This window comes from Panthera leo, chromosome B4 (genome assembly GCF_018350215.1).
Source record: "Panthera leo isolate Ple1 chromosome B4, P.leo_Ple1_pat1.1, whole genome shotgun sequence".
In the NCBI taxonomy this organism is placed as follows: domain Eukaryota; kingdom Metazoa; phylum Chordata; class Mammalia; order Carnivora; family Felidae; genus Panthera; species Panthera leo.
Genome location: NC_056685.1, coordinates 90,965,591 through 90,990,622, shown reverse-complemented (window position 1 = coordinate 90,990,622; position 25,032 = coordinate 90,965,591). Strand labels below are relative to the sequence as shown.

Genomic DNA, 25,032 nt, shown 5'->3' with positions numbered 1-25,032 from the left:
ATATTTCATTGATTCTAAGATATACATTTTTCTCCCACTTTAGCATCTCTGAAATTCCAGCCCAGCTCTGAAGCCTGTCTTAGGCCCCTGTACTTTGGAATATAATGGAGTCATGTACTCAGTGATTTCATTATCAGTGCAAGTGTACTATATGCCTCTCTCTAAGGAATATTTACTCAGTTCTTTTAAGGAAGGGACTAATTTCACAGCTGAAGTTTGTGACTGAGATAGAAAAACAGCATCAGCTGAGGGCTCTGCTGCCATTCTGAAACAGAGCACTTTTTTTTTTTGTTAAGTACATTCTCATTAACATAAAGAAGGGGTGTCAGAAGGAAAACCAACCGTATTTCAGGTAAATCTACAAGGAGTGGCAAGGAGGGCAAGTTATTTAACTGCCTAAGTCTTATTGTATTTCATAATTATTAGCACCTACTCTTAACTAAACTGTTGTGAGAATAAATATTACCTATTAATTCTTCATAATACATGTAATAAAAAACATCACAAAACGATGCGGCTTATAATCCCATGTATGTAAAACGGAAATAAATTATACATGCTTGTGTATGGATATCATAAGGTTTAAAGGATGAACACCTAAGTCTTACTACAGAGCAGGAGTGGTGGGCGAGTAATAGTGATAGTATGTGACCTTTCGGGGTTGCCTGAGAGGAAATCAAGAGGAAGAGTACAAGGAAATATTCGTTTTTACTTCAAACACTTCTGTATTATTTGACCCTTTTTAAGGAATATAAATTATTTCTATGATCAAAAAAAAAAAATCAGGGGCATCTGAGCGGCTAGTTGGTTGAGCATTGGACTCTTCATTTCGGCTCAGGTCATGATCTCACGGTTTTGGGATCAAGCCCCGCGTCCGGCTCTGCATTGGGCGCGGAGCCTGTTTAAGCTACTCTCTCCCTCTCTCTGCCCCTACTCCCACTCTCTCCCTCTCAAAAAACAAAACAAGACAAAACAAAAACTGAAAGGGCATTTAGAGAATACTACATATCATATGATCCCATTCCAAAAGAAAAAAAACATTACTGTAACACATGAATGGACACGAAACCAAGGGAACCACATATGCGACACACAAAGCAGGAAATGTTTACATGTAAAGCCGTGCGTCACCTGCTTCACATACGAGCGAAAGTAGCTCAGTAGTTAGGGCACACCCGTAACAACGATGGCAACTACAATAAATTCCCAGCAGTGATCATTTAAATCCTCACTAATTCAATTTTGAGTAAACCATCACACTATTTTTTTTAAAAAAAGTTTGCTAAGTATAGAATACAAATAACGATCAAAAGGTTTACTCTACTTGAATTAACTTGTAATAGTTCGTTTAAGATCTATTATTTACAAAAAAAACTAACAGTGCCTCAAAACTGAAGAATGCCCTCAACCCTCCTAACAGCCCCACAGGCAGTGCCACTATGATTCCCAGTTTGCAGATGCTTAAGTGATGTGACCTGCGTTGGGAGCCTGTGCTCTTTTTGACCTTGTGTTGTCATCCTAACACCCACAATCAGAAGCAATGCTTGTCATTTTGTAAGAAACTGTAAGAACTAGTAGGAACTCCAGTTGGCAACAGTTTCACAACCACTATCTCTGGTTCACAAATGTACCCAAAGCAACAAATGTATTTACTTTCCCAACTGTTATAAAAGAAAATCTTCATTAATTAGGATATGCTTTCTCCTGAATGAACTTGGATTCCTGGAGCTTTGCTTCATTTTAAACTAATCATCTATATCCAATTATTCACTCAACAGATATTTACTGAGCCCTTAGTGTGTTATGTGTCAAAAGCTTACTTCTTGTGTGTGTGTGTGTGTGTGTGTGTGTGTGTGTGTGTGTGTGTGCGTGCGTGCATGTGTGTATCGTTAGCCCTTCCAAATTCCTTCCAGCATGAGCTGTTACAGATAAGACCTGTTAAGGCAGGTTTGGTCACATATGTTGGGCTAGGAAAGCTTACTTCTTTACAAAATTCTAAGGTACTCTGCTTTTGATGATTAATAAATTAATTTATGGGTTTTTTTTAATTTTTTACTGTTTATTTATTTTCAAGAGAGAGAGAGAGTGCAAGCGGGGAAGGGGCAGAGGGAGAGGGAGACACAGAATCCGAAGCAGGCTCTAGGCTCTGAGCTGTCAGCACAGAGCCTGATGCAGGGCTTGAGCTCTCAAACTGTGAGATCACGACCTGAGCCTAAGTCGGACGCTTAACTGACTGAACCACCCAGGCGCCCTGTAGTTTATTCATTTTCAGTGCCTAAATTTTTTACTAGCAACATTTATCTTCACCGTCAAATAAAATTATAACTAGTCATTTAATAGGTACATTGCAAAACTGAAACCATAACCCTACACAATACAGAGGCTTACACTTACAAGAGCGATGATCACTTTTTGAGAATTGAGAACTGGCATCCTCTTCTGGGAGTCGGATAAAAATAAATGTTTTATCTCGTATTGAGACAGGGAATGTTGGATTATCAGAGATATTCAGCTCTGCATCAAATATTGGAAACTGGCGTCTTGAGATTCTTAAGTGAAGATAAAATAACACACCAAGAACATGAGTATCCAAAAAAGTGTCTTCGTATATCATCAGAGATAATGTCAACACTATAACTAAAATCTGCTAATAGATAATAAATAGGGTGAAAAGGCTTCCCATATATGCATGGTAAATAGTAAATGAGTTTTACAATAGACTTAGCAAGACCATAATGTTACATTTATCAATCAGTCCCCTGCTTCTAGCAAATTAAAAGCATTAGAGAAAAATGTCAGGGAATTTACCATTCTGGGAAGTTGACCTACCTTCCTCCAGACCACAAAAGAACTATACGAGGTAGGAATTAGCCTCATTTCACAGGTGAGCAGCATGAGGCCCACGGCCAGAGGGAGAAAGCAGAGGAGCTAGGAGGCAAATCCGGGCCCTTCTGGCTCCATAGCCCTTCCTATTTACATTAATGTGGACTCTTTGGGGCCTTTTCCAAATGCTTACATCACACTCTTTTTCTCCTTTTTTCTGTGTATAGCATTTACGTAGCCTCATTTTCTCAGCGGAACCAAATATCCACATCTTCTCTTTGCTTCTATTCCCTCATCCTTCTTTTGTTCTTAGTTTCCCAAGACTAGCAAATCATACCAGAAAGCAGAGTCCCTATGCTACAAGCAGGTGCCTTGTCACAACAGAATCTCTCCTTGGTTATCTGGAAGAAGGTGGATTCCCTGACAAGACCCAACATCAGCCTGGCTATCAGAGCTAGTGGTACCCTACTGTCACCTTCAACCCTCCCCAACAGGGTTGAAAGGGAGAAAAGGGAAGGAGGCCACCCTGCTGAAATATCCCTGCAGATATAATTTTGGGAGTGCTGAGAATCACCATGGATTTCAGGTTTTGCTTCTGACCCAGAACATGAAACATAACTTCTATTTCTAGGAGTCCTTCCCTGGTATCATTGGGATCCTTTTGACATTAAATATTTGGTGATGATGATTAGGAAGAAATGATAAAGGCAGCACAGCCCAAATGACATCAAAAGCGTTACTAAGAGGAATTCCTAAGTTTCAGATAAAACTGAGTTCTAAGAAATCTAATGTGCATTGGGTTCTTCCAAGATTTTCAGATTTTAAAGTGACCAATCATCTACCAACCTCCCCAAAGTGAGGTGGCCTTTGGGTAGGAGCAGAAGGGTTATACGAAAAGGGTCTAACTGCGTTCTTTTGCTTAATGTCTTAATATGAACCTACAACATCCTACCCTATCCCTGTCAATTCTTCCTATAGTCCTACCCAGGGCAGACAGGGGCATTAGAGAAGGTCGGTTCGAAATGTTCTAATTTCTGCTGACATCCAATGAAGAAAATGTTCAAGCAACAAAAACAGCATTTTATAAGAATGTCAATCAAAAACAAAAATAAATTTTGGCCCAATGAATAAAATGGTCTCTTAGTATTCTGAGATCCCATTCCATCTATTAGAGGATCACTCTAAAGGCTTATGAGAAGACTAAGGAAAGAAAAGGATTCTTTTCTACACTAAGGGGAGTAAGATGCTATGGGGGCCACCAGTACTCATCAAGGAGTACAATAGTGTGTTCCTTTTTTTTTTTTTTTTTTTTTTGGCTTGGGGCTCCCTTTACAAAAATTGGAGATAATTCTTCCCCATTCTCCTTTGAACTCTAATGAACTCATTTCCAAGTCTCTGTTCCCCTTGGGCTTATTCTAGTCTCTAAGGTTGACAATAACTTTATTCACATATATACTTTTTAAATCAGGAAGATACATTTCTTTTTTTTTTTTAAGTTTACTTATTTATTTTGAGAGAGAGTGAGTGAGAGCATGCAGGGAAGGGGCACGGAGAGGGAGAGAGAGAGCGAATGAGAAAGAGAGAGAGAGAGAGAGAGAGAGAGAGAGAGAGAATCCCAAGCAGGCTCCATGCTACCAGCTCAGAGCCCAATGCGGGGCTCAAACCCACAAACCGTGAGATCATGACCTGAGCCGAAATCAAGAGTCAGTCACTTAACTGACTGAGCCACCCAGACACCCCCCAAAAAAGTCATTCTTCTTTTTTTTAACGTTTATTTATTTTTGAGACAGAAAAAGACAGGGCATGAACGGGGGAAGGTCAGAGAGAGAAGGAGACACAGAATCTGAAACAGGCTCCAGGCTCTGAGCTGTCAGCACAAAGCCCGATGCAGGGCTCGAACTCACGGACCGCGAGATCATGACCTGAGCCAAAGTCGGACGCCCAACTGACTGAGCCACCCAGGCACCCCCAAAAAAAGCCATTCTTAAATTTCAATAATAATTCATGCTAGACCAGTAATGAAAAATATTACCTTTGTTTTTCTAACTGTGGGTCAAAAAGTATATATATACCTGAAGGCTAGAATAGGTTCGCTAAAAAAGCACAGTAAATATACTGCACTGAATTGCACTAATTCAAAAGCTAATACGTATTTTTTTTAACCTTTGATTTCTAATACAACAGAGAGAAAATGCAAAATTTTAGTTATATTGTACCTCGTAGCATTGTTCACAATTAGCTCAGATTCTGCTCTGTGGTTTGTCTTTAGTTCAATAGCACAATTTCTTGACTTAAGAGTCTCAAAAAGATCTCTCAGCAAATTACCAGGTTCAATGCTGGGTAACTGTCTAATATCACCTAAAAGGGGAACAAAAAGGATACAGTTGGTTCTAAGTAATGGGGGTCCTGAAATTCAGAAGTTGTTTTTATTTCTCCCTACTGACATATGTTATAATTATAAAGACTTACTCTAAGAAAAAAAAAGCCCCAAACACCTTTGTTTAAAATTACTTAAGAACATGAACTCTTTAAAAATATTTAACAACAACAAAGCACTGAAAGTAAACAATATGAAATATAAAAAAGCAATAACACAATAAGGTAAAATCTGAACTGAATTCCTTTCAGACCTATAACCCCAAGCAAACTGTGCAGGGGTGTATATTTTAGCCAACATGTGAAGAGAAAAACAGGCCTTAGATCCTTAGATATATGGTATTTAGTCCCCTATTCAATCTTGCTCAATGTCTTAGTAGACCTGGAAGAATCTACGGACTCAAATAAACAAACTAAACACATGAAATACAAGATAAACAAACCCAACATATTTCATAATAAATTTCAGTAATATAGTGATAATGTTTGGCTCTATTAAAATTCTCTTTAAACAAACAAAACTTGGAGTTAAAAAAAAAACAACTATTTTTTCAGCGCAAACTGGGGAAATGCTTAAGCCATTAACAGAATCAACTGCTCAGAACACATCCTCAAAGACCTAACAGAATTATTTATATACAATTTGATTCTCACAACGCGATTCTATTTTTTCTCCATGAAATCATACAGTCTACAGACCAGAGGTACCCAACAGAATCTAACTAAATCTCACCAGAACGGGAAAGAATTTAAGAGGCTAGTGAGGTCTAATTTGGGTTATTAGCTGAAAATCATAAATTTACTCCTAAGTGGTCTGTAATTCAGACTTTGTATTATTCCCAAATGATCCACATGGTTATTTCCTCTGAGTGTGTGACATTTTTACTACCTGAACAGTCATCATTTAGGTGATTAGCAATAACCCCTAACAACTCTATTTCATTTCACCACCCGGCCTGCTAATATCCTGGCCCAAATGAAGAACCACCCAAGCTAACAGAAGGAGTAGTCAGACTGAACTCAGGGTAGCTGGAGTGTGGACTCTGAGAACTGGCTTCCCACCTGCAGGATATGGATATCAACACCACCAAACGGTATAAGCAACCTATTAACTGCAATGCTTTGAGTAAACAAATTAGGATTCCAACAATATTTCACTTACCAAGGATAATAAGCTTAGAAAGTTTGGAGTGCTCGCACAATAAATTTAAAACTGACTTGAAGATCTTGACAGATACCAAACTCCCTTCATCTACAACCAGAACTCTAACAGAGGAAAACTTCCATGGGCTGTTCTTGGCCGGGTTCTTTTTCTTCCAGTAATAGAAACTATAATTGACCTATAAGCAAAGCATGGCATTTTAAAATTCAGGTTATAATAAATTTTACGAAACAAAATTTTAACATGTTATTTAAAAAAAATTTTTTTTTTTTTAAAGTTTATCCATTATTGAAAGAGACAGAGCACATGGGACGGGGGGAGAGAGAAAGAGAGGGAGAGAGAGAATCACAAGCAGACTCTGTACCACCAGCCAGAGCCCGATATGGGGCTTGAACCCAAAACTCTTGGGGCACCTGGGGGCTCAGTCGGGTAGGTGTCCAACTTTTGGTTTCAGCTCAGGTCATGATCTCCAGTCCGTGAGTTCAAGCCCCACGTCGGGCTCTGTGCTGACAGCTCAGAGCCTGGAGCCTGCTTCAGATTCTGTGTCTCCCTCTCTCTCTGCCCTTCCCCCCACTCGCACTCTGTCTCTCTGTCTCTGTCTCTCTCTCAAAAATAAATAAATATTAAAAAAAACTTGTTTAACAAAGTTCTTAAATGAGGGGCAGGGGGATGTACATAGAGTCACATAGGGAAACAGGCTAAAGAAATAGAGAACACAAAAGTTTTAGGGCTCAATACACAGAAAATATAGATCAAATAAATTTAAAAAGAAAAGATCAAATAGTTCAAAAAATTGCTTCCTGATAAGTACTATGTGTGTTTAACAAGCTTTGCACACAGCACTATTCTAACGCAAAATCTCCACCTCTCTCTTACTGCTCTTGATTAAAGAGCTCCCTATTCTTTTCCAACCTTTTCTTGGCCTTCTGAGATGGTCCTGTCACTTTGGCTCACCCCCTCTCCCCACTGGAATACTCCATTTTAGAAATAAAAGGCTGCCTTCCCAACCTATGAAAATACTATTTTTCTTCTAATATTCTAAGCTCTCTTCCTTACCACTTAAATGTTTGTTTTATTTTTGAGAGAGAGAGAGGAAGATGTAGGATCCAAAGCAGGCTCCGAACTGTCAGCACAGAGCCTGACGCAGGGCTCAAACCCACAATCTGTGAGATCATGACCTGAGCTGAAGTCGGACGCTCAACCGACCGACCCAGCCACCCCTTACTTCCCAACGTTTAAAAACATACCACCAAGGCTGACAGCTCAGACCAGAGCCTGGAGCTTGCTTCAGATTCTGTCTCCCTCCCTCTCTGCCCCTCCCCCACTCACACTCTGTCTCTCTCTCAAAAATAAACATTAAAAAAAAAAGTTAAAAAAAAAAAACTACCACCACCAACAACAAAACAACTAAAAGAACTATTTATTAAAGATGTAATGGGGCGCCTGGGTGGCTCAGTTAGTTAAGCATCCGACTTCAGCTCAGGTCATGATCTCACAGTCCCTGAGTTCGAGCCCCGCATCAGGCTCAGCGCTGACAACTCAGAGCCTGGAGCCTGCTTCCGATTCTGTGTCTCCCTCTCTCTCTTCCCCTCCCCTGCTCATGCTCTGTCTCTCTCTCAAAAATAAATAAAAACATTAAAAAAATTTTTTAAATAAATAAATAAATAATAAAGATGTAATAATATTTACTATTTTAAAAATATAGATGAGGAGAAAAATTTGGAAAATACAACCAGAGAACATTAAATATTTTGGTATACATCATTCCCAAAATGTTTCTACATTGTCACTATATATATAATATACATACATGGATTTTTTAAAAATGGTATCGTATCTTTATTTAATGTTTCTACTGCAGCTAGATTCAACATATATCTATTAAGGAAAAGCCTTCATATTTTCCACATGAATGCATCAATTCCCTTCAATAACACCCTCATTCTCTCAGTGGCCTTGTCTCACAATAGAACGTTTGGAATCACTGCTAATTTGATTTTACGTATTCAATCAGTTATCTTAGAAATGCCTGGTTGACATTTTCCACTATACTTTTAGTGCTACCAATTCAATACAGGACCTATCTATGAGCCTAGATTACTCCCTTACACACTAACTCAAAATGAAATTGCCTGATGAAATATAGGACGCCTAGCTAAAACTGAATTTCAAATAAACAATAAATGACATTTTAGTACAAGTATGTGTGATACAATATTTGGTACATCTTATACTAAAGACTTGTTTTTATTTTTATCTGCTCCATCTGGTAACCCTAGCCCAAGGATGATAAATAAATGGCACAAGTGCCCCATCAGTGCCTTTCCTATGGTCCTACACTCTCTCCTGCCCCTAAATGTGGCTTCAGAAATACTCTCCCAGCGTTCCAAGCAGATATTAAGACACTGCCAATTTCATTCTAAATGAAATTCAAAATGATCCCACTCTGGCTCTCCTCTTCTAATCCAACCCTTAGACTCATCAGACGTGAAGGCATAAAGGAAAAAAAATCATAAGCTGATCAGAAGACCCTTCCATCAATGAGCTACACTGAACCTCTCTAGGACTATGTTCACCCTCATGACAAATAAAGGTAATAGGTAACGTCACTTCTGGGGTGGCTCATGGCTCTGTGATTCTATACAGTCTTCCTTAAAACCGCTTTCTTCATTTCACTCTCTTGCTTAGGAACCTAAATGGCACCCCAGTAAACCAAGTCCAAGCTTCTCTGTTAGGTCTATAATAAATGAGGAAAGTATGGCACCACCGGAGGAATAATAAGCAGGGAGGTGAGAAATCTGAATCCAGGTGCTAGGTGCACTCCTGGTTAAGATCGTGGGCCAGTCCTTTAATGCCCCCAAATTTCAACTGGCTCTTCTACAAAATGACTCACGTCACTGATTTATCAAGGATTTAATGAGATGGCAAAATACTTTGCAAACTTTAGAGCTCAAATTCCCAGTCGAAACCAAATTCAATTTCCATTATTTTGCAATACGTGGAATTCATTCCAATCAATGCAGTCACCTCAAAACCCATTATGATCGTTTTCCTCAATGCCTGTGGAAAGACCTGCCCCCTAAATAAAATGTCCTTCTCCTCACCTGAGGCTCTCTGTCCTTTAGAGTCCAATTCAATGATCATTTCCTTCAGAAATCTTCCAACAGCTAAGTTCCTGGATCTACAAAATGACAGGTCAGAGCTAGAAAAACCTCTCCAGCTCTTTACAAGTTTGAAATCTATGACTTCTAACTACAGCCAAAACTCTGTTTTTCAAACATGTTAATTCATTTGAAAATTTCATTACGTGTGACTATTTGCCAGGCATTGTTGTGCATGACAAAGATAAAGAACTAAGCTAGATGATCAAAGTCTTCCCTTTCATGGACCTTTCCTTCTGTAAAATAGAATAAAACCTTTCCCTTCCAATACAAATGCTTCTCAAAATAAGGCCTGTGGACTGTAACATGTTTGTAACCAGTCCCAGCAGAATAAAGCTGGTGTGAGAATCTAAACTTAACTACATCATTAAGCATACGCTTCAGTTTAGCTGCCTTTTATTTTTCCATAGTAGTAAGACTTTCTCAGTGTAGGGAGCAGTGTACGGATTTACTGTCCGGCACTAGCTCCTGCCTCACGCAAACCAGTAACAGTTTACAGCCTGGATGTTCTGAGTGGCACTGACCTCACTGTTCAGCTGCTACAAAGCGCGGATCCGTAAAACATTCAAGAAATACCTACTGATTGTCATCAGGAAGAAATAAAACATCAGCTGATTCAACAAAGCTTATCTTTAAGGCAAATGTTTTATCTGCAGAAAAAAATGTAAAAAGCTTTACCTGACACAGTGTATAAGCGTTAAAACCAGTCTTCTGTTGCAATAAGCCAGCTGCCTTTCCTGTTGGTGCTGTTAATAACACGTCTATAGCCTTGTCGGCCTTCAGTAGCCTTTGCTCGGTAAAGGTAATCCATTCGTCTGGTACATCCCGGTCTTGTTCAAAATCTTCACAAGCTTTTTTTACTTCTTTTTCTTCCAACTGCTCCATATGCTTAAAAAGACGGCTAACAATCGTGGTCTTCCCACAGCCGCCTTTCCCACTTATGACTGTCACAGCATTGGAACAAATCATTTCCAAAGCAGCCACCTGATCCTGATCCAGCAGAGCGTCACTGATTTCTGCGTTAACCTCATGTTCACCATTGTTCCAAATATGGTCACCACTGTCCTGGCTCTCCAGAATGTCCACAGAAGTTTCTAAATTGCTCTCATCAGGCTGACTTTCGTCCAGTGCATCATCGCTTCGTGAGTTCTCCGGTTGTGCGGTGTGAATTGACGCAAGCACCCTTTTGACGTCAACATGTAAATGCCATGGGGGCCTCGTCATCAGGTCACATATGGAAGAGGCAATGTCCTTCTCAGCCTGGTAAAGGTCATAAAGAAAGATGCAGCCCTTCTGGTAGGTCACCACACCAATATCCTTCAAAAACCTCAGAGACTGCCAAGCATCATGGAAAGACATATGGTCTGACAAATTAGAAGTGAAGTCAGCTTCTTCAACACACGTGTGCCCTTGGTCTCTACATATATGTTTCAGTTTAGAATATATTATTAATGCATTCTGCTCCAAAGCAGTCATCAACTGGAGGAGAGACTTGCACTGACAAAATGATGTCCAACTTGCCTCACACTGCAAAAGCTTCAGTTCTGTGTAGGTTATCTTTAAGAAAACAGAGTTCAAGTTTATAAAAATTATAAATGTCGATGAATCTTATTAGAAATACAGTAAAAACTATGTAATTTGTCAATAACTGCTTAAGTCCCAGAAGACATGTATATCAAGTTGGAGGAAAAAACTCTGTACCTAATACATCACCAAGTTTTTACTGTCCTGTGATTAAAGATCTATATACAGGGCACCTGGGTGACTCAGTCGGTTAAGCGTCCGACTTCGGCTTAGGTAATGGTTTCATGGTTTGTGGGTTAGAGCCCTCAGAGCCTGGAGCCTGCTTCCTATTCTGTGTCTCCCTCTCTCTCTGCCCCTCTCCCACTCTCTGTCTCTCTCAGCCTCTCAAAAATAAATAAAGGTTAAAAAAATTTTTTTTTAAAGATCTATGTACATTTTTAATTAAAATTCTATTTTCTCAAAACAATACATACATAGTTTCGAAAGTCAAATAACACCATGAAGCTTATCAAAAGACAGGAATCCCCTGCCTTACTCTTTCCATGCTGACAAAGTCAACACTACCAACACTTTCAGTTATTTATTCCAGAATTTACTCCACATTTCCAAGTACTGTTTACACTATCCTTTGTGGGGGTTTCTTTGTTTTTTGTTTTTTGGTTTTTTTTAGATTTTCGATATTTAGTATGAACTCCCTACTATGGAAAGTCTTTCTCTGGGGAAGCTCTCTCTTATACCATCACCTCCATACCTTCTTCTCCTCCTCCCATCTTTGAACAAAAGTTATAGTATACATTTTGTTAATCAGTTTTGGTTACATTGATGTTAAATAGGATTCACAGCTGAGCAACATGATATACCACGATTACATGCACTTTTGTGTCAAACTCTTGTGTGTATGATGACTGCTTCACTTTCTTGGCGTGTTTAGGTGTCTATGTGCCTCTCAACAATTCTGCCCCAACTCTACTGAAGAGGCAGAGAACTTCCTTCACCATGATCCACTCAGCAAGTTCTCCACCAGCTCCATTTTTTTCATGGAGACATCCCTGCTAGAACCCTCCTTATATCTTATGGGCTGAAATGTGTCCCCCCCGCCCGCCCCAAATTAATATGTTGAAATCCCAACCTCCTAGTATTCCAAACTTGGCCATATTTGGAGATAGGGTCTTTAAAGTGGTAATTCAGTTAAAATGAGGTCACTGGGGTAGGCCCAAATCCATTATGACTGGTGTCCTTATTAGGAGAGAAGATTACAACAGACAGGCACAGAAGGAAAATCATGTGAAGACACAGGGAGAAGTGTCTTCTCATGACCATGTACAAGCTTAGGAGAGAGGACTCAGAAGAAGCCAACCAGACCAACACTTTGATTTTGGACTTCAAGCTTCCTGAACCATGAGAAAATAAATTTCCATTGTTTAAGCCACCCGAACTATGGTATGAAGCACAGATTTAGATGGTCAGCAGCCCCAGCAATCTTAACCCCAGTAATGGTCTTTATTCTTGATGGCAGTTCACACACTGAGCAATGGACTTCAAGCCTCCTTCCCCCACTTGAGTCCCAGAATATGCATTGCTCTGCCTCTCTTCTCTACTCGGTAAATACATGCAATAATCAAATGTTCCAGAATCTCATTTTGCAAAACATACTGAAACCATCATCATTTTACATAGGGAACAAATTCATTGTTCCAGTATTACTCAAATTGTGGGGGGAGGGGGTTCTAGGAACATTCCTGGAGATCCAAGAATTATCTCAGATTTTTTAAATTGTATTTTCAATTGGAAAACCACCCATAACCAAGTCCTGCAACATTTAAGGGCCACATTTGGTTCCCAACACCCCTGAAGCCTCATAGCATCACTCCTACTTTTGGTCTATAATGATAAGAACAGAAGTGGGTTCATACGTAAATGATATTATTGTGCCAAATAATAAAAGTTTTCAAAAGTTCAAACAGGAAAGGGAGGGACTGAAATGAACTTGCCAAATTCATAAGAACTGGTGCCTTCAATGAGATCTGTATTCAAGTTGCAAATGGCCATTTAGTTACCAAAACATGTTTCCTGTTAAATTATATAATGAAATTATTGACAATATGAATGTCATCAGTTTTGTTATTTTGTTTTCCTTTATAAATTTACTGTGTATGAGCTACAGGTGTAAGAACTTTATAGTTGGTTCTAACACTAAACGAAAAATAAATCAACATTGCAGTCCAATACAAATTTTTTTCCTTTGAAAGAGATGTAAAAATTGTCAAGTTTGAGACCTCCCCCCGCCCCCCATACAAGATGCTGCTGAGTAAACATCTTACTTACTTTACCAAACCCAAGTTTCCACGGATGTGTACTTAACATCTCTTCTATGGCTCCCAACACCTCCTTAGAACCTGAACTTATGAGCCGTTTAAAGTGTCGAGGCAGAAGAACTGGAAGGAATTCCATTATTTTTGGAAACTGCAAAGCTGTCATTACACTTATAAATGGAACTATAGGATAATAGAAAAGAACACATCAAACATACAAATGAGCTCACAGAACAATTGATTTGATGGACTTTCTCACCCAGCACAACCAGTTTAAGAAATCCTAATCAAAGAGAGATCAATAAGTGTATTTTAACCAGCAAGAAAATTGATTGTATTATAACAATTGATTTTGTACTAAGGTGGTTTTCACTGTGTTTAACTCCAAAATTTATGTTCCTCAAATGCTTAGACAACTGCTTCTCGGCCTTCTATTTCCTTCTGGTTACAATATAATCAGTAAAATTTGTGACTCTGTGATACAAAGATAAATTTAAAACTAAGCGCAAAAATAACTCATTACATTTTAACCTTTATAATCATTTTTCTGACTGTAATCATGATTCTTTTGTCACTGAAGTCATTCAATGCTGTCCTGCCAAATTTATTTGATATAATTAAGAAATGAAATATTCCACTCATGCGGATGTCCAGATAGCAAGTCATAATACATAATTATTTTATACCATTTTGGGCTGAAATTTTTCCAAAAGGGAATACTCAAGAATATGAGTATCTTTCTCCTCTGCCTTCTTAAACAGAATCATAACTAGAACCGAATAACTAACAACTGAACTTTTTCTTAATGACTCAAGGAAATCCCATGGACACAAAAGTTAGAGACAAAGACAGAATCACAGTGTTAGAACTGGGGAGGAACTGAAAGGAGCTTAAAGATCATCTTACCCAACTCTCCACATTAATGACGAGGAACCTTGAATGACAATGACACATCCCAAAGCGATAGAAACACATTTTCAAAAACACATTTTAAAAAAGAATACTAAGCCAAGATACTATAGGGGTAATGTCTTAAACACACTAGTCATTAAGTATTTCCATTACACTAAAAGTGGATGATAAAATCACACCTACTTGTGTTTTCCAGAGGAAGGCACATCTCATTTTCTGGTAGAGACTCTTCCCGTACATTCTGTTTTGACTGTTTTTGATGATTCCTTTCAATTTCCTTTTGGAAAGTTCTTAATGTTTCCCTAAGATTTTCAAAGTTGAGGTTTTTATAACTTGATACAGCATTTACCCATGCTAAAAATTTATTTATATGATCACTGGAGACATTACAGTCTTTAAGAAACAGGGAACAGATATTTTTTTGATTGGGTGGTGACATATCAGACTGTAAAAAGTAAGATGGAAATCCTTGAACTTGATAGCTCCTCAGTCCCAAAGGTTTCACCTGTACTTTCACTCGCCACCAAGGACCCGTTACTGGAAAACGTCCAAACACTTGACATTGCTCTTGAGTGTTTTCATCAGGAATTACAACTTTAAAAAAAAAAAAGTTAATTTAAGATATTTAAAACCCCTTTTTCAATATTTTACCAAATCTACCACTCTCCTTAATCGCTCCACAGCACCCTGTACAGATAGATGTCTATGAGGGAATCCACATTCCACTTACCTGTTTATCTGTCACCCTCTACTACACAGAAAGCTCTCTAGAATAACAATGTTTCACTTGTCCTTGTATTCCAAGAGCTGAGTATGGTATAGGGCAAAAGTCTGCTGTTTCTCTTCTAAAAACAGTCATCTCTACTATACACTGACCCATGCCAATAATGACCTTCATGCCATTTCTAAAAACTGGCATGGCCCCTCCCACCACAGGACCTTTGCATAAGCTGTTCCACCTGTTTCAAATGTTCTCTTCCTTACTGTTTACCCCATTTGCTACAGACCTCAGCTTAATTGTCACTTCCTCAAGAAAGCCTTCCCTGAATCTCAAGAATATAACCTCTCCTAGCACTACTTACTATTCCTTCTATGCACTAAATAATAGTATAGTTACCTCTGTAATTATTTAAAGAATGTCTGTTTAATTTACCAAAGGATAAGCCCCATTAAGACAGAAATTTCATTATCTTATCCCTCCTGGGTACACCTGCAACAAATACCACCTTGCTTGGAACAAGATAGCCAGTCACTAACACTTTTAGGATAAATGACTACACCCTCCACAAATACTTGAAAACTTTCTGTGGAAACTTGTGCTGGCCACTCACAGGTAACTCTTCAAATTCAATTAATTAAAATTAAATAATATTTAAAATTCAGCTCAATAGCACAAGCTGCACTTCAAGGTTCTTAATAGTCACATATGGCTGGTGGCTATTGTACCGGACAGAGCAAATACTGAAAAATGCCATCAGCACAGAAAATTCTACTGGTCTTTGGTTACCACTAAAATATTCTTAAATAAAATATTCTTAAATATCAGTCACAATGTACACATAACAGGTATAATTTATAGCACAGGAAACTACACAAGGTAAACAAACCCCCATCGCAACACTATTAACACAAGGTTAATGAATCAACAACGCCTTGAGATGTTTCTTGCGTACGTGCGTCTATTTTCGAAGTAGCTGAAAAATAAATACACATTTGATTCCAGGCAGGACAGGAAAATAGTCTGAAAGTCTGATTCCGGGTGTGAATACAGGCTGGACATTCAACTGTTTCCTCGACTATAAAATTACCTCAAAGAGTTATGAATATCAAATGAGATAATACAGAACACAAGCTTCACGCATAGTATTTACTCAAGTCACTGCTATTATTATTATTATTATTATATTATTATTATTAATATTATCTTATCCTAAGTAGGACGAAAACAGCGAGGCCGTCCTAAATAAAATTTTGTTAGCAATGCGGCGCCTTACTTAGGACAACACCAGAACGGGAAACACTTCAGCCTCCAATCCCATCCCCTTGGGGCAGGGGGCTTCCTCACCGCGGAGGAGTCCGGGGAGGGCGCCAGCCTTTACGCCCCCACTGCACAGCTCCTCGGCGTCGACAAACACCAGATCTTCAGTCTCCTCCGCTTCCTCCTGATAGTCATCGTCCTCCTCCGCCAAGTCCTTCGGTGGGAGCAGAGGTCCCTGCAGTTCGCGCAAGTGCTGGGTCAACCAGGCCATGACGATCCCCCCCGAGCCTCTTCCCACATTCCGGAAAATCCCGGCAGGTACACGGCCATGATCAGCCAATCAGCTTCGCGACGTCCGGCCTGCGCGCGCGCAGGGGGCGGGGCAGCGGCGAAGCTCCGCCCCAAGTCTCCCGCGGGAGGCGGGGATAAGACGCAGACGCCGGGGACCGGGCGAAGGGCGGGGTGAAGAAGAGAGGGCAAGCCGGTAAGCGTACTCGAGTGTCCGCGGGATGCCTAGACCAACCCCGCTGGCTGGACAGCGTCGGCGGGGGGGGGGGGGCACTTGCAGAACTTCTAGCACCTCCGGAGAGAGATGAGTGAGGGAAGCCCAGGTCTAGTGAGCCAAAAAGCCCGGAAAAGCAACCCATCCCCAGCACCCTAAAACGAAAACCCAGATGCCCTTCAGGACAATCGGCCACAACCCAAAGCACAGAGCAGCGAATCTCCAGTCGAAAGACCCGTTTATTCATGGCTGCTTTGGTCCTCCGCTTTCTTAAGGAGTTAAATTCATATCATCAAAGGCTCTTATTCAAGGTACAGTTCTCTACGCCCCGTTCCAGACGCAGAGTATAGGGATCTAGGGCAGGGACCCAGGATTCTGTCTTTTTCATGCACGTGCCAGGTTATCTATTTCGATGCTCAGCCGGGTTTGGAAACTACTGGATTAGATGACATTCAAAGTCTGTTTCCTCTTTTCCTCTGTGAGTGCACACTGGTCTCCCAAGCTCCTTGCAGCTGGACTACCTACCTGCTAACAGTGGGGCAAAACAGCATCTACTTATAGCCAAGAGTATGGACAGGGACTGGGGAAAGGAAGTAGAAGAGAAAGCAAAGAGGCTTAAAAAGTTATTCCGGAGCCATGGTTCCCATACGGGATACTGTTTGAAAGTCATGGTACTCTTTGAGGAACACCATAAAACATATGATTACCTTACTTATTTTTATACTATTTGTTATGAAATTACTCTATTAATAATAAACCTAAAATACCTAAACATGTGCTGTTTGCTAAATCCCAAAACATTTTATGATAGATTTTAATATACATTAACAACAGCCAGCACCAAAGTTTTAAGAAAAATCTATGGGAGAAAATACTAAAGTTGATTTTTCCCTTTGGATACAAATCTCTCTTCTTGTTGCTTTTAGAAAAACTCTATTGTAGCTGACAAAACACCAGGTGTTTCCAAGATTTCCAAGGATCATCTGTGTGAGGTTGAATTCCTTGCTTAACACTCAATAAAGGCTACTGTTCCCACCACAGTATTAAACCTGGTCTGCCATAGTCCTGGTCTCTTGGATGGAAATCAGTGGATACCTTCTTGCCTTTGTCTTACCTCACCTCTCAACCTTTGACACTGGTAACTGTTATCTCCTTTTAACACTTTGTTCCCTGGGCTTTCCGTGACCTGTGTTCTCAGGGCTTCCTCCTACTTCTCTAGCCATGTATAGTTTCCTTGGGCTCCTCTACTGCCCTCTTAAGTACTAATATTCCCCAGAGGTCCATCCTAAGCACCTTCTCACTCTGTAACCCTCCCCTCGAGCATCTTTCACCTACTCTGGAATCGACACTCACTGACTCCTAACCTCATCTCCAAACCTGTGCAAAAAACCGCCTAGTAGATGCCACTGCTGGATGTACCTCAGCTACTTCAGACTCAGCGTATCTAAACTGAAAGTTATCTGCTGCCCAAATCTCGGTCACTTATGTGTGTCCGAATAGTATATTCTTGTTACCGACGTGGTGATTAGGGGACAAGACTCCAGAGGTTAAACTACTGTTTATATAACTCAATTGCATTCCTCGAAGTAAAGTGACTATTTGGGATGGTGCGAACTTTGCTTCCCTACCTGTTGTTTCTTCGTTTTAAAAATGTTAACTATTCAAGGTTTCTGAATACCATTTTTACCCTTTTTACACAGTAAGCAACAGTACTCCAATCTGGCTATGCATGAAAATCACTTGGGATGTTTCTAAAAGTGAGATTCCTGGATCTACCCTGAAGGTACGTGTCCACAAACACAGGCATGGAGTTATTTGCTCTGTAATTGTTGTAGTAGCAAGTAAGTGGAAATAGCAGAAATGTGTCTAAGTAAGAGACTTACTGAATTATGATACATCCATCCAATGGAATATTCTCCAGTGACTTTAAAAAAGAAAGGAAAATCTCTATGAACTGATAATGAGTGGTTTTCAAGATATTCAATTAAATAAGAAAAAGCAAAAGCCATGCATATAGTTTTATTTATGTGTATATGGGTATGCTTGTTTGGGGGAGAAAGAAGGAAGGAAGGGGGATAGGAAGCCAGGAAGACCAGGAGAGGTAAACCCAGAAATTAATGAAAATAGTTACCTACAGGTAGGATAGAAAGAAGGTAGAGGAAACAAGACTGAGAACAAGATCTCTGAGCGTAACTTTTTATAATGGTTTTAACTTCTGAACTGTGTGAATGTTTCACTTATTCAAAAATAAATAAACCAAAAGCAAACCTGAATTGGACACAAACAGAAACAAATGAAAGTGTCTATCAAACATATGCTATAACCTTGCAGGGAAAATAATTACTTCAAGTTACTTTTGAATACTTTGAATAAATACTTTTAAGTTACTCTGACCATAGACCCTTAACAGGATATATGCTGAGGACAAAAGATCTACAAAGTAATCTTAAACTTCACCACACACTATGGGTAATGCTAGTTTTAATAATGTCATGATAATTTTGAAATTATGTATCATAGGATAAAGCAGATAAGTAAATGCCTTTATGTTTTTATCAAATGAAGGTTTTTAATGGATATGAAAAGAAAACAAATGGAATGAGAAAACTCCTACAATATTAAACTTGCATTAGCAATGTCAATATGAGCTGTGGTTTCTTAAAATATATTTTCTAGTTCTGTCTATTGAGAGGACCTGAAAAGAATGTCATCCCAGTAACTCTGATCACATCTACCACCCTAACTCTTGGTTTTGGAATACCATTTTGTCATTCAAAGAAATGGAGGCTTCTTAAGGAGTGGCTGTTTCTACCTCTGAAACAAGGAAAATAGAAGGCAGACCTGGGGCTTGTTGTACCAGATGGCAAGGAAGCCCTCAAAAAACAATGGGGTGATGATAAAAGGATTCAGGCGCCCCCTTGAAGGGACTTCCACTAACCAAATTTCGGGAAGCTTGAGAATCAGAAAATCACTGCACTTGATTGTAACACACTGAGTATGTAAAAAGTGATGTGTCCATTGTGATACTTCCTAAAAACAAAAACAAAACAAAACACCTTTTAAGGAAGAAGGAAAGGGGAAAAAAAGGAAAAGAAGAAAAGAATGTCAGGTAAGAAATTTAAAAAGAAATTCTAAAAATATAAAACACCATTTTGCAATCCGCAACGTAATAACGGATTCAAGCAAGGGTCACAAAAGGATAAAAAAAAAAAAAAAAAAAACATTGAGTGAAAAGTCAATGGGAAACAGTGGCTCAATAGTCTCACGGCTATAATAGATTACAAACTGCAAAGGGGAAAATGTATTTTTACAATGAAGATTCTTGTCAGTCACCCCTTTATCAAGTTTTCAAACTTCACGCCATTAATGAGACAAACTGATGTGTGTCTCATGGTAGGATGCAGTACAATGTACAGAAGATCAGCTGTGAAGTATTTTTGCCAAAAACATTTAACCTGGTTTTAATTAAGGCTGCAGACCACATTGTTCAATGAAAATATGTGAACTACATATGTAATTTAAAACTTTCTAGTAGCCACATTAAAAAAAGAAACAGGTACCATTAATTGTAATGATGCATTTTATTTAATCAAATATATCCAAAATATTTTTATTTCAACAGGGTAATCGACATAAAAATCACTAATGAAAAATTTATGCTCTTTTTTTTCATGCTAATTCTTTGAAATCTGGGGTATATTTTACCCTTATAGCACATCTTAACTTGGACTAACCATATTTCAAGTACCCAATAGCTACATGTGCCTGCTGGCTACTATATTGGATAGCACATTTCCAGATCTAATTTCCAACTTGCCTAAAATCCAAGGAACTGAGGTATAAACTAAATAATGCCACGAGGAAACAGAAAGATCTAAAATAGAAGTCAATACAGTTTTCATAAAGGGCCAGATAATAAATATTTCAGGTTTTGCAGGCCCTGTGGTCTCCATCACATAATTTTCCTGCCTCCTCCTCCGGCTCTTCCTCCTCCTTCTCCTTCTCCTCCCTTTCCTTCTTTCTCTTCTTTTTTACAACCCTTTAAAAATGTAAAAGCTGTTTTTAGCTCTAGTGCTGTTCAGAAACAGGCCATAATATATGCAACTTGACCTAGCACATGTGACATTCTACAAGACAACTGACCTGGATTTTCTGAAAAGCCAGCGTCATGGGGGAAAAGGTAGGAAAGAACAAGAGGGATTCCGGGGTTGACGTAAGTCCAGTCACTGAAGCCAAGAGTATCAGGAATGGGTACAAGGTGAGGCTAGAGAGGTGGGCTACAGCCAAACATGCCGTGCCTTGGGAGGCCTCTGTAAGGTTAGTGAGGAACCACTGAAGGCTCTAAACAGCTTAACCATTTTCTCCTGAAACCGTGGCTATTCATCTCACACAAAAGCAAGCTCTCGTGTCAATGTCTGCTTGAAATCTATCCTAGGAAATTTGTTAAATAAATCAATCTGAATCATGAAGCAAAGAATTTTCAGTATCTCATTCATGTTGCTTCTCATGCAGAAGTTTTTTTTTTTTTTCCCTATGTTATCTATAATGTGTCTTCTGGTTATTTTGGAAATGTATTTGTTTTAGAATGCCTGGAGGGGATCAAGGCAGGTAGCCCACTGTGAAGTTGTCATTAGTAAAGCCTAAACATTTTATTGGGAGAGCAGGGAGGGAATAAGGTTTAGTGACCTGTTTAATTAATGTAATGAAGTAAAGCACACGGTTAAGGTGTAGTCACGATAATGACGGTTTCACAGTTACATGAAAGCACTTCAGATTAATTTATCCTGATGAGTGTTTGAATTAGTATTTTGTCTGTTTTGTTTGTTAAAGTAATGTCTGGAAGGAAATGGTAGAATCAAAACAAGAAATGGGTTAGGGGCGCCTCAGGGACTCAGTCGGTTGAGCGTCCAACTTCGGCTCAGGTCATGATCTCATGGGGGTTGGCTTGTGAGTTTAAGACCTGTGTCAGACTCTGTGCTGGCAGCTCAGAGCCTGGAGCCTGCTTCAGATTCTGTCTCCACCTCTTTACCTCTGCCCCTCCCCTGCTCACGCTCTGTCTCTCTCTCAAACATAAATATTAAAAAAATTTTTTTGAAAAAGAAATGGGTTCAATAATAGGACTGCAAAAAGATTGGTAATTACATACAGAGCAGAAATTATAATCAAAATGTGTTCAATTTCATTTAGTCAACAGATATACCTATGTGTGGCAGGTAGTACTGTTGTCAGCAGATGCCTAGTTCCCCTCTCATCCTAAGCACATAGGACTTTACTTCCCCACCTATTTGAAGTCAGTCATGGCCATCTGACTTGCTTTGGTTGATGAAACGAGAGCAACGTGTCACTTCAAGGTGGAAGTATTTAATTGTGGGTGCTCTGCTCTCTGTCCCTAATTATTCCTTACCTTGATGGTTGTGGGAGTGTGAGGTACAATGGCGATCCATCATATGATGGACAACTGCCCTGGAGAGTTCTAGAGACCTGCAGGAAACTTTGAGTCAACGAGAATAAATCTTGGTTGGGTTAACCCACTAAGATTACGGAGTTGTTTGTCTTGTCAGCCGAACCTAGCCTATCCTTCCTGACATAAGGCTGATCACATACTAGGTGGTTGTGTTGGTGGGTACAGTGAGAGACCTAAGGAAACAATTATAAACCTTGCCACAAAGTTCCTATAAAATAATTAAGGTATGTACATTGGGAGTTAATGGGATGAGGGGCTGGAAAACCGTACTAAGGGCTGATTCAGCAGAGTTTTGAATGCTAAAACACTGGGATAGCATTGTGCGGTAGGAAAATGGATTAAAGAAGTATAAAGCCTTACCCACAAAGAGTGGATATCTAGTTTCATAAGTCTCCAACCAGAAATCCAGACTCCTAGTAGTTCAGTAGTGATAGACCAAAAAGGGAAAAAAGACGGAAGAAAAAAGTCCTTTGGGAGTGCCTAGTTGACTTATGATGTTATTTAATACGTAAAGTATGTCTTTATAGTGTTTTTAAAAAATGATATGTAAGATGACAAACTGATATGGATTTTTAAGGTGAAAGAGAAAAGTAATGTCACCTCTGAGGAGACAGATTGGGTAGTAAATACCACGAGATCCCATGAAGCCTTCGTGGCCTCTTCTTTACCACCTGGGTGCCACCGTAGAAATATTGATCTCAGTAATTGCCATTGATGTTACGCCCCTGTCTCTAAATGTTACAAAGTAATGGTCCCAGTTATCTCAATTACAATTGAATTTAGTCTGCATTATTATGTAAGTTTTTACTCAAGGTAAAATAACGTGAAGGGCTAACTCCATGCCCTTCTATTTCTATTTCAGCATATACGTCTTTAAGTTCTAGGAGAGTATGTTGATGAAAGAACTATTGCTTTCTTAAATATGCTTTCTAGAGGCTCCTTTCCTAACATGTATGCCATGATTGAAGTAAGCACAGAAGCGAAAGCACAACAACTCTGCTACCCCAGAGGTACGGTGCTGCAGACAGATCCCTCGTTGGCCATCTTGGTCTTCAGTTGTTAGGCAGTTTATGAAAATTATTGATCTCACAGAATAAGTGGGGGAAAAAAGCAGCAGAAGTTTGGAAAGTATTAGTGAGAAGAAGCAAATGGTTACAACCCATTTATTCAGTCAATACGTATTTCGGGACAGTTACTGGGCACTAGAGAAAGATAGTGAACAAAACAAGTCCCTGCATATTCTAGGGGAAGGAGATAGACAAAGATCAAGGAAATACAAATAGCAAGTGGTTCTAAGTACTACGGGCTACACTGAGATTAAGGGGAGAGAGGATGACGGGAGTGGAGGCTTCTTATTTCAGATAATGGTGATCGATAGAAATAGAGACAGAGATAGTATTAAACTGACATTGAAAAGATAGTGTGCTATGTTGGCTCTGGGATGAATTATTGAACAGAAGTGCACATCGAGGAACAGGTGAAAAATGTAATAGTTACGCAATTCATAATCAGTAATAGAGGAAGAAGACTGACGTCATGGAACAGAAATATATTTGGGCATTCCACAAGGTCAGCCTGGTTGCAGAAGTCAAAGTGCCTTCAGATTACCAGCTGTGTTTTCCTGGGCTCATTGTAAGTGGCTGGAAAATTCCCTCCATCTGTGCGAAGATTCTACCTATTGCACATACCTCTGGTCAAAGACAAAAAAAAAAAAAAAAAAAAAAAAAAAGTCGCCCAGCTCATGAAGCATTGAAGAAAAATAAGATACAAAGAACTAGGGTGGAATGATAAGGAGCAAAAAGGGAAGGAATGAGTGAAAGACAAGTAACATGCAGAAAGAGAATTACACTGAGGATAAAGCCATTATATGCAGGGCAGTAGAAAAAAGAATTTGAAAATTCTCAAAAAAAAAAAAAAAGCCATAAAGCTATAACAACAGTTCATTTTACCCAATGGCTTATTTCATTAAGGAAGATAAAATCTGTGAAATTCCACTTTTCATAGACGAAAACAGAATTTGGAGAGGGCACAGAAAGATTCTTTCACACCCAGAAAAATAGAACATTTATGTATTTTTTATCTTCCTTTATTTATAAACAAGAAAAGTAGCTAATTTTGAGTGCTTATGATGTGTCGGCCATCAAGTGCTTTTAGTGAATTAGCTCCTTTACTCTTCCCAACAGCCCCAGGAAGTAGGTACCAGTAAAATATCCATTTTACTTCTGAGGAAACTCTTGTGAAAAGGTTAAATAACTTGCTTAAGGTTGGAAGCGGCTGAGCCGGGATTTGAACCCAGGGAGTCTGGCGCCAGCGCCTGTGTTCTTTGCTGCTGCGTGTCCAAGCACAGCTCTGTGTTCTCAGCATCTGTGCACAAAGCCAAGAACACTGGGGTTGTGTGGAGACAAATATTGCTGCAAAAGAAAACTCCTTGATTTTCTGCCTTCGCTTATTTGTTTGAGATTTGTAAAACATACGTTCCTTTGAGATCCTCAAGTAGGTGTAAAACAGTTATAAAGACAGCCACAACATGATGTCATCTGTGAGTGATCCATAACTCAAATTGCACGGAGGTTACTTTTCACGCAGCTGCTGGATCAGCCTGTCAGAACTCCCTGCTCCGCGGTTTCAGATCAATAGTGCATGTGGGAGAAATGAATGTTCCTTACCTCTTTCCTGGCTAGCTCTGTTTTGGAAAGATTATTGTTGGCTGACACCTTCCCCATAACATTTGACCACTACTCCACATTTTGAGAAAAAACGCTTCCTTACAGCTCCCACACTGCTCTTTAAAAAACTCCACCTATTATCTCTTTGCTAA

General features: G+C 39.4%; 1 protein-coding gene across 3 annotated transcripts in view; it reads right to left on the bottom strand.

Moving 5' to 3' along the window:
- HELB (DNA helicase B) overlaps positions 1 to 25,032 on the bottom strand; it is a 63,212-nt gene that overhangs the window by 15,562 nt on the left and 22,618 nt on the right. The window contains exons 1-7 of one of the 3 annotated variants that reach the window (XM_042947089.1): positions 16,336 to 16,557; positions 14,454 to 14,864; positions 13,372 to 13,541; positions 10,201 to 11,079; positions 6,362 to 6,539; positions 5,040 to 5,181; positions 2,395 to 2,549 (exon numbers count right to left, since the gene is read on the bottom strand). In XM_042947089.1, the coding sequence (XP_042803023.1) occupies positions 2,395 to 2,549; positions 5,040 to 5,181; positions 6,362 to 6,539; positions 10,201 to 11,079; positions 13,372 to 13,541; positions 14,454 to 14,864; positions 16,336 to 16,519 (2,119 nt within the window). In that variant the 5' untranslated portion in view covers positions 16,520 to 16,557. Of the gene's footprint in view, positions 1 to 2,394; positions 2,550 to 5,039; positions 5,182 to 6,361; positions 6,540 to 10,200; positions 11,080 to 13,371; positions 13,542 to 14,453; positions 14,865 to 16,264; positions 16,558 to 25,032 lie in introns of those variants that run through there. The other 2 variants (XM_042947090.1, XM_042947088.1) reach the window with 2 other exon arrangements.